The 11010-nt window shown below is 41.9% G+C and overlaps 1 protein-coding gene across 1 annotated transcript in view; it reads right to left on the reverse strand.

The window, feature by feature from the left end:
* Window positions 1–9918: 9918 nt before the first annotated feature.
* Window positions 9919–11010, reverse strand: part of eepd1 (endonuclease/exonuclease/phosphatase family domain containing 1) — a gene marked incomplete at its 5' end in the record, with an annotated part of 25841 nt that continues 24749 nt past the window's right edge. The window contains 1 exon segment of the mRNA XM_062528868.1: window positions 9919–10790. Coding sequence (XP_062384852.1) covers window positions 10594–10790 — 197 coding nt within the window. The 3' untranslated portion in view covers window positions 9919–10593.

Consider the following 11010-nt stretch of genomic DNA (forward strand, 5'->3'; position numbering starts at 1 on the left):
ACACACACACACACACACACACAGGTTTGAACCTAGGTGTCTTATAAAAGGAACAATAAGTTGGTGTTATAGGCAGAAAGCAGTGACTAATTTGGATGAAATTGAATGGAGTATTAGATAGTGTGGTTGTAGTGACAGTCACATTCAAGTTTTGATGTTGTTTGGTGTGGTTGTGATTTTGTCACTTATAATAGCATATTAATGATTGACACATAGTTTTACCTAAAGTATTATGAGATGAGTTTACAAATACTAATAGTCATATTAACCTATGCTGCAATTTTGACTTTAAACACATTAACAGAAAGTGAGTTATTTAGGGTTATTTGTTTGATGCCCTAGGGAATGAAACTCAATTGTCTGTAAAAGTCTCTCACTCATTTGACATTCTGTGGTCGAGAGCACTGTCCCGCCCACTACATCATGTGATTTGTTAGTCAGTGCAGATCCAGGCGACCCCGACTCATAGCATAGCTCTACACTGAGTGTTTTCGTGGATTTATATTGTGGAAACAGTGCAATCATTTTGACTTTTTGTCTACGGAGTTATTCTTGAAAGTAAGGTAACAGTTTTGTTGAAACGCAACTTTGCAAGCTATTTGATGCGGTTCAATAAGTTGGCTAAAGCGCTCGTTTCCTCCATCTAGCTAACTCCAAGTGATGGACTTCAGTGATATGGTGTTTACTAGCTAGTTTATCCAAAGTCTTTTTAATGGCCATATATAAGTGTCTCTGGTTTATCTTAGCTTACAAATAGAGCCTTGATAGCCTAGGTGACAGCCTAACTAGGCCTACCGAAACACAATCCAAACTTTTGACAGTTGTAAAATGTAACGTGAAGTTCAAATGTGTCACTGTTTGGGAGTAGCCTGCCTTTTGGGAGCTAACGTTATAGCAAGGCAGGTTTTTGTCACGTTCGGTAATTAACAAGTCCCAGTGCGATAACGAACGTCAAATAGCCTAGCTGCTACTGTAGTTGGTCTTGTTTGAAAAGGTCTAGCGGAAAACACAACAGGCACCTAGGGCCAGCCGTAGTAAATTCGACCTGGTTTTAAATCTTGGCCTAAGCAGAGCTAAGCTAGCTAGCTAGCTAGCTAACTCCAAGTGATGCACGTTAGCGATATGGTGCTTACTAGTTTATTTTAGCTTACAAATAGAGCATTGATAGCCTAGGTGTCATTTTAACTCCTGAAACATAATCCAAACTTTTGACAGTTGTAAAACGTAACGAGAAGTTCAAATGTGTCACATTTTGGGAGTAGCCTACCGTTTGTGAGTGGAAGCTAGCTAATGCTAGCTATTAGTGGAGGACGTAAGTTTGAAACCACAACGAACTTACTCTGCCTAACTGAAGGAGGATGTTTCTCCATGGACATCTAGAAAGCAGGAGAGAAGATGACAGAACTAGAACTGGCCGTCTGCTTCACTGGTTAGCTTTCAATCAAGGTAAGAACATTTCCCTCCAGTGCAAGGCAGGTTAATGTTAATCAGTTGTGGTGATTAATTGCCTTTAAATGGAGTGAACCATCTATCTATTCAAAATAATCTAAACGTTTCCACTGTCTGGAAATACGTTAGTTTGGTGCCACCGATTCATATGAGCAGTCGTGCAATGTGTGTGTGATCCAAGTGAAACCATACGAGGCTAGAAACAACGATATTTTTCAAACGATTGATTCCTGCAACTATACATTGAAACAACATAGGCAGACTGCCTAATCCTAGTTTTTGAAACGATTGAAGATGGTATGAACATAGTTTATCCCTTTGCATGCGTTTGCAAACATACTCTGGGTAGACTTCAAAACGTTTTTTTATTATTTGATCTGCCATCACTAAGCCTAGTTTAATTAGGCTATAGGCCTATGCATTAATAACTTTGCCTATGATGGGCTGAGAAATCTGCTGTCGACGTTAGGCATGAAACGGTAGGCTCAAATTATTTATTTAAAATACGTAATTTATGAAGTTGTTGTTGGCTTTGCCACGCGTTCGCATCCAGTTTGACGTGTCCGGATTTTCCGATAATGACAGCAATCTCGTGATGGCAATATTGACTTTTAATTTCTGCGCGTGTAAACTAGTCTAGGCTACAGTGCCTGAAGTTAGCTGTGACAGACTAGCCTACTGGTTTTCATAGTTTTAGCCACAAAGCCTGTCTACCCTAGGTCAACTAAATTGTTTAGTTATCACCTTGTCATGTCGCGTTTTTCCAGCCTTATCTCCGTGCGCCCCATGTCATTCAAAACGTCATTCAAAACATATTTCGGGATAGCCATCTCACTATGAGAAAACGTATGACGACAGTGCTAAGAGATTAACACATTGGCATGCTTGGTAAACTTGTCTTGCACATAATATTGAGCTGATTTTTTTAGTGAAAATGGCCTGTAGCATTGTGCTGATAGATGAAAAAAGTCGCCTATTTAAAGGCACAGTTTGAATTTTAATCCTAGCTCTCCATTTAGTGTGTGCACTTGAACAAGTGATGTAGCTTATAACAGTAGGGCCAGACATCTGTTTTTAAGAGGAAAGGTGTAGGACATGTTACTTTGGAAGGAGAGGGAGTGGTGCAATTTGATTTTCTTTGGAACTTAAATATCATCAAGCAACCTCTTCAAACAGCATCAATATATCAATAAGCCTATTCACTATTATATTATATTGTACAGGACTAGAGCTAGAGGACTAAGGGGGCAGGCTATATGTTATCAAGTAGGCCTATATTAAAACATGTAGTCAACATTATAACTTTATGTTGGTTTAAGTGAAAACAAAGCATGTCATGAACTAGGAAAATCCATGGTACTACATCATTGTTGGCAAAATGATCATGATAGCCTACATATTTCATCCATATCTGGTTTAGTCTTGAGCAGGCCTAGGCTACTTTGCTATAAATTAGTCGTAGACTTATTACAATATAGTCTATGTATATCTATATATATATCGAGGGCTGAGAACCACAGGGGCGTAAGTGACATTTCACCAACTTTACAAGAGAGCCAAAACAAATCTAACTGCTTATGTTCACAGTTAAAGACCTTTGGTTTTTGGTTTTGTCAATCATTTTATATTTATAAATATTTTACTTCTATAATTGTGTCAGCTAAAAAGAGCTCAAGAGCTTTCAGGTGATATATATAACTCAATTTTGACCAAAATGTCACTTACGCAACTGCCCCTTTGGTTCTCAGCCCTCGATATATGTTATAATGTTTATATGTATCACAGTTTATCAACAGTTCTCATAAAAGATGTTATCATTTAAGGGGTCATTTTTGAAAACTTTCTCCTGAGGGTGCTGGGTATATTTTCCTCTTTTTTGTCCTTTGCCAATCACACCCCTGAAATATGGTGTGAATCAATCCATGCTGTTCAACATCATCGAGTGCTGTCAGTAAGAAAAAGAACAAGGAAACTTGATATGACAGAGCAGCAAACACTCATTTTCTATGCCCCATTCAGTTAACCCAGTGGTTCTCAAACTTTTTCTTTCATTCCCCACTTTGATCAAGGGGGCTTTCTCGAGCCCCACCTGTCCATCATCGCTCTATAGAAAGTATAGGTCAAGCTCAAAATTGTCATATTTATAACGTCACTTGCTAAATATACATCAGTAGGCCTAACAAATAACAGTTAGGCTACTAAAGATAAATATCAGTTAAAGAATAGAGAAAATAAAAATCTAAATCAATGACCAATAACGTCAGTTTTTTGTCATTGACAAGGTGTCAATCCTTGCTTCAAAAAAAGCTGATTTCCAATAATACAGCAAAAGGGCCAACTATATGCTACCATTGTGTTATAAATGAAGTTTAACACTCTCAACCTCGTTCAAAATCTTATTCAGGTCAAGCCTTGACGCGAGCGCTTCCCTGAATGAAACAGTCCGCCTGTTGCGCATCGGGCACTACCCTCTTTATCACGACGATAGCATTTCTTTTACCTGCTTTCGTCTGTGCGCCAACCGAGCAAAGTCCCTCACAGTTTTTCCATTTGATGTCCTGTTCTGCCAGGTAGACTAATTGTTGAGATCAATGTTGAATATAGTTCATCTGCAGTGGCCCTACTTTTGGCATAGCCTACTCACAGAATAGAATATCTTCGCCCGCTGTCAAGTTAACAAAGCGGACATAAGCAATAACTAAACCACCTTTGTAACTGTTGGTGGCTTTGTCCACTTGCAAGGCAAAACATGTTTGCGTTTGTCAAGCACTTGTTCTTCGAGATCGCAGAACAGCAATTGTGTCGTCGGACAGATAGCCAAGATATCCTTCAATTTTACTGCGCTCGTCTCGAAACATAAACAGGTTTTTTTGTTTCCGCTGCAATTAAAATTCCGACATCAATCATTTTTTTCGGACTATGGTTCCAGGACAGACTAACATTTTCATCTGGTCAATGATAGGCCTACAAGAGTCTAGATAACCTTGTTTGTGTTTGTTTTGTGAGATGGAGGTGCATTCTCGTAATTATCAATGAAGGAAGGCACAGGCTACAGATTAAAAAGAAATCTCCGGTTGTTCACGTCAGCTCGCGCCCCACCTGGCATGTCTCTGCGCCCCACTAGTGGGGCGCGCCCCACAGTTTGAGAAACGCTGAGTTAACCTAATGATAGTTGCTGGTTCAGTATTCGGCTAAGGTTGTATCAAATTTCCTGGTTCTTTATCCTACAGTGACCTCAAACAACAGGGCTTTGAATTTGTTCACTCACAATTTCAATACTGGAAAACTGGTCTTGAAAGTCCTTAAAAAGTGCTTGAATTTGGCCATGATAATGGTGTACAAACCCTGTGCATGTAAATTTAACGGTCTATCGTAGCAATAACAGCAACATTTTCTTTTATTTGGACTTCGGATAGACTTTTTATGAGGAACATTTAAAACCCTTGAACTAATAAAGTAAATTAAGTGAGAGGAAGTGTGCGGACCTTTTACTCTTTTTTTGAACATTTAAAACCCTACAACTTATCTTCGTGGCAGAAGGCGTACTTTAGAAATTTCACAGACAAAATTGTTTTTGCTACCCCTAGTCAGAGACAGAGCTCTGGTCTAGGGTGTGGCTTAGGGACTCTATAGTGCGTGCCACCTAGCAGATTGTGTTGTGGTGACGTGTACATTCACGAAAATGAAGCAAATTTGGTGGTTTTGTGTGTTGTTGCTGCCGCTACTGAAAGATAGAGCTCTGACACATACATTGACACAATTAGGTAGGCTTGTGTGTTATTGCTACCGCTAGTCAGGGACAGAGCTCTGGCCTAGGGTGTCGCTTAGGTACTCTATAGTGCCACCTAGCATGTTGTCTTTTGTGGTTGACACATGTATTCACAAAAATGAACCAAATTTAGTGGGCATGTATGTTGCTCATGCACAGGCACACCAACCCACACATGTTGCTTTGTTAGATTCCGAAATGTCACAGGTCTCCGCACCGCAGGTGCTCGGGCCCGCCATCGCCGCTTGCGGCTATATTTATTATTATTTTTTTATATATATATAAAAAAAATGTATTCCATGAAAAGGATGTAAGCTTGAACACTGGATGTAACAACCAAGTTATGGGGGTCTGATAAATAAATTAAAGAAGCACTTGCGATTCCTCCTGAGGTCACAGTGTTTGGGCCATTAGCCCCCCACAGTGGAGAAGTGGCCTCTTTGACCAGGAGAGGGCGCTGACACCAGTAGGCAGGAATGCTGCTGCTAGAGAGTTAGTCTCTTCTAAATGAATCCAATACTCCTTCCAATAGCACTACTAATAATGTTGCTCATTGTGTTCTGTGAGGGGCCATGTCAGCGCAGGGCTCTTAAGAATGGATCTAACATATTGTATCATTATTTTTTATGTCATTATTTTATTATTGCTGTTAAGATCACTTCACTATTTGTAAAGCACTTTGGGTCAACCCTGTTGCGTTAAATATGTGATAAAAACATATGGATTTGACTAACTCTCCTCTACCTTATGGTGTCCTTGCCTCTACAGGAGCAACTAACACCCTTCGAAGAACTCTCAACTTCCCATATCCTTAACACAAGTGCATAAATATGAATAGAAAAATATTTACTCTAGGAAGGAAGGAGGTCTTTTGTCCGCCTCTGGCTAATTTCAGAGGTATGTGTGTGTGTGTGTGTGTGTGTGTGTGTGTGTGTGTGTGTGTGTGTGTCTGTGTGTGTGTGTGTCTCTGTGTGCTAAATGCTCATGAGGTGTAAATCTGTCCCTGTGCACCATGGGAAGGAAACCAGGTTACCATGTCCGAGCAGCTTGTTTCAGGTCAGGACAACATGACACACACACACACACACACACACACACACACACACACACACACACACACACACACACACCTACACCTGAGGGTAAACCTGAGCGCTGGAGGAGAAGTCTGGTGCTTGCAGAGTGAACAGTGTGTTTCTGAAACATCTCTCACATAAACACACCATCCATCTCTCTGCTCGTGGGGAACACATCGCATTGCCAAACGAGACAGGAAGCAATTCGAGAGCCCAAAATCAGCGCTTAACGGGAGACGATTCATCTTGCGAGGACACAAAACGAGAGTGTAACGGAGGACGATCCATCGTGAGAGGACGCAAACTCAACTCCCCGTCCTGACAGGCAGCAGGCTTAGTGTGTTTAGACAGACCCACAGGCAGATGGAGGACTTACATCCGCAACAACCAGAGGAGAGAAGGGGTTACTGTAGGTCAGGAGAGAGAGTGGGGGGAGTAAGAAAGAGAGAGAGAGAGAGAGGGAGAGAGAGGGAGAGGGAGAGATGAAAGGAGATAGGAGAAAGACTGACAGAATGATAGAAGATGGAGTGGTGAAAGAACATGGAAAAAAGGGAATGCAGCTCCTCTCCATTCCACGAGTGTGTACGAACAGAGAGTGGTGGGGTGTGTGTGTGTGTGTGTGTGTGTGTGTGTGTGACTGCCGTCTCTTCTCTTCGCCACTGAGAGTAGGCAACCATGCGATCTATTGTCCTTCGCCCACTTTAGCAACCTGCCGTTGCTCATGAAGCTGCAACACTCACAGGCACCAAGGTCACCCAGAGGTCACTGCACCAGGATGACATTCAGTGCACTCAGACGACCTTCACAAAACACACACACACACACACACACACTCGCAAACATCCCTAACGGAATTACCCTGCCCAGCAGAGACCAGAAGTCTGCATCATATCCTACAGCGAGGTGCTCATGCGATCAACATAACATTAAGCCAGGAGAAGCACAGTCCAGCCACATATGAAAATATTATCAATCAGAGTAAGGAAATAGCCACATCCCCCTTGCGCAGAACAATGAGCCTGCTTCTAGTCTTGGGCCTGCAGCTCCTCGTTAGTTGCCATAGAAATGGTGTCCCAGTATGCGAGGGGAGTCGGACGTGCCAGATCTATCCACTTCAACGGGAAGTGGGAGGCCGATTGGATTCTGTGTGACTCCCACACTTCCTCTTCCTCTGCTGGAAGAGACGGGGGAAGGCAGAGTGAAAGCATCTGGGAGCTAGCCTGAGCGACACCAGACCTTTCTCAGTTGAGAAAAGCTCTGGGTCTGGAAAAGCTTCATTGGCCGACGACTTCCAGCGGGGGTGTAACTAACAGTGAAATTAAACTTAAATTGGTGCATTACACTCTTACTAAATAATTTCAGAAGTGTAGCAATCTTTTAAACAAAGTTTTAAATGGAGTTGTTCACTCAATTCCAAAGAGACACACGCCCATACCGGATTAGTGTATTTGTGTGCCCGTGTTTTAGGCCTCTTCCTCCAGATGGACCTGCAGAGCGAATCCCAAATTGCGTTCATATGGGTTTTACCAGACTATCTGGGGGCAGCTTAGGGATATGAATCACCATTAAACATCAGACCAACAACAGGGACATTTCTATTTCTGCTTCTGTAAATGTTGATGCTGATCTTTGACTAATGTGTCCCTCTTACATCCAGTCTAATGCAGTCTTGTTGTTTCTAGACTCCACTTGACTCCTTGAGAGAAGATAACAATGCGGATGTACTGAGTGCTGTTCATGTACCGTAGGCCTGCTACAGTTTTTTTTACAGTTGCTAAAACACTAAACCCCACTCTCTGAATCCAATTCTCAAATGTCTGAACACATTCATTGAATTAATCTCTTTTTTGACTGGACCATTAACTGCTTTCACTTAAGTGCATTTTACAAAACTCATTAACCCCTTTTTGCAAAACTCTACATTAGAGTGTATCCATTTTGATGCACTTCTTAATTATGTTGATAACCAAACAAGGCAGAAGGTGAACACAATTAAAGCACAGTTGTCTCCATTAAACTCTACCACTCAAAATTGATGCCACTTGTGTCTAATAATGTGACAACCAATATAAGTCACTTCAGAGGAAACAGGCTGGTTGGAGGTTCATATCAACAATGGACAGAAACCAGAGACACAAGGGACAATTGCGTGTTAGAGGCGGGGTAGAAGGAAGAGGAGGGTGCAGTTAGGAGGAAAAGGATGAAGAGGACGACAAAGAGTCCCAAGAGTTGCAATACTGTAAATGATGAAATTCGGGCCACAATCATTGACCATGTTCTGGTTCATGGAATGTCAATGAGAGAAGCTGGACTTTGGGTCCAACCCAACATCAGCAATTTCTTTGTGGCTTTAATAATCCAAAGATTCAGGCTACAGAACAGGAATAGTGTAAATGTTCATATAATACAGTTATCACCGAAAGCCCACTGTTACTGCACACTCACTACCCTTTGAGCACAACTCTGAGAGGTTGAAAGAGCTGAGATATCAGTATGTCCATGTAAGTGTAAATTCAGACACAGTACAATATTACAGTTTTGGAAACTTACTATCAGAGTCTGTGGCTTCACAGTCTTTCTGTTCACTTCAACTATCAATTTATTCCTTCATAGAGAATATTTTTTTTGATTAGAATGAATAAACATTCCTCCAGGAGCCATACATCCTGCCCTGAAAACTGTCCTCCATTGTTTGATGTGTGAATGATCTGGGACCATTAGTTTGTTTTGAGCGAAGTTAAAAGTGTTTTGAGGTGATTGTTCAGTTTTGTAACAAGATTCAAGGGTTTTGAGAATGTAGTTTGAAAATGAGTTTTGTGTTTACAGTTTTGAGAAAAAGGTCGTTTCAAAAATGGTGTTTTAGCAAATGTGAAAAACTGTAATGTGGGAAGCCTGTTGGTAATGTAAGCCTGTTAATGTGGTAAGCTTGTTCATGTGATTAGCCTCTTGATAATGTAGGTTTGTTGATGTGGTAAGCCTATTGATAATGCAGGCGTGTTAATGTAGTAAGCATGTTGATAATGTAGGTCTGTTGTTAGTGTAAGCCAGTAGGTGATAATGCATTTTCCTGAGTAAGGACTCCAGTTTAATGAAGCCACTGGAGGAGATGGTGAGCATGCAGCGATGAGGGTTAAAATAACGCCGATGATGTGGTAAACCTGTGGATGATGAAGGCCTGTTGGTGTGGTAAACCTGTGGATGATGAGGGCCTGTTGATGGGATAAACCTGTGTGAAGTGGTAAGCCTGTGGATAATGTGGGCCTTTAGATGAGTTGATAATGTAGAGGTCTAATGAAGGGCCAATGCCCAAAACATCACATAGTAAAATTCTACCTGGAGCTCATGGTGTAGCGGACTTCTTTCACTTATTTTATGCCCAGTTCGTCCAGCACCCGGTTTCAGAACGTGGATGTGCGTGTTTGTTTGTTATTTTTGCAGAATCCTGATAGTGTAACCTCAGGCTTCTGTTGGCATAACACAAAACTTCAGACTGCATAGTAAAAAACTCTTATCCAGGCTGTCACTTTGGACCCCTTTATGTAACTACCCTTGTTTTTTTTCCTGGTCAGTTTTTAAAGGCCACACTACACACAGAATGAGACAGAGAGAGACTGGGACAAAGGCTTGATGAAAACTCATTTATTATTCAGTGATGATCAAAAGCTCCTTGTGCGTCTGTCTGCTTTTGTCCTTCAAAGCATCCCAGAGCTGCGATCATCTTGTGCAATCTCAACACCTCAAAGCTTCCCGTACGGGAGCTCAGTAAGACCTGAAGGCTCAGAGAAAAGAAAAAAATAATTCAAAAGGTAATAAACTATTCCTAATCCTTCCATTTCATTAAGTAAGTAAGTTTGGCGCGCATCATAAACAGTCTCTGATATATAGATTTTATATATGCGTTGATATATAATTTCTGTTTAAATAGATTTCTTCTTGAACATCTTTCTCAGGCTGCAGCCTGCCGGAACATTCTCTTGGCGATCCAGCGACAGCCTGGCAGTCTGTATTGCACACGGAAGCAGGAATCCGAAAAGGCAATCTTGGTGCTTTTTCCACATTAATCTCAAACTCCTTCGTCTTAGTTTCACCCCACAATCAGTCCATACAAGGAAGCTATTCCACTGGGAGAAGTGTGTGTGTATGTGTGTGTGTGTGTGTGTGTGTGTGTGTGTGTGTGTTATGGGTGATTAGAGAGGATTGGGCTGCAAAAACAAAACCAAAAACAGAGTCACTATGAAATGACTCCAAGGGTCTCCATTGGCCAGAGCCGTCTCCTATGGCAACCCTAGGGCTGGGTCATCACCGCTCGTGTTTGGGCATGCTGTCGCCCCTGTCCACGCTGGCGATCCCATTCCCATGGCGACCGGGCTCCTTGGGGATGATGTCGACGAAGAACTCTGCAACCACGGGGCAGTGATCCGACGCCACACCCCCCCACGACCAGTTGTCAGGGATCCAGGGGTTGGTCAGGCCCTCGCGTACCACACAGCAGTGCCCTGTGAAACACACACACACAATTTCATCAAATGTCATAAGCCCAGATACAAAATCACGTGCATACAACACAAACTTCTCTCTTTCACCAGATCTCTCACATACACGCACGCACGCACGCTGTACTTACATACTGTAAGTAAACGGACTTTGCCATTTCTCCTCCTAAACATAGCCTACACACATGTGCACACACACACATGATGCGTGCGCACACACACA

The sequence above is a fragment of the Sardina pilchardus genome, chromosome 24 (genome assembly GCF_963854185.1).
Source record: "Sardina pilchardus chromosome 24, fSarPil1.1, whole genome shotgun sequence".
NCBI classification, from domain to species: Eukaryota; Metazoa; Chordata; class Actinopteri; order Clupeiformes; family Clupeidae; genus Sardina; species Sardina pilchardus.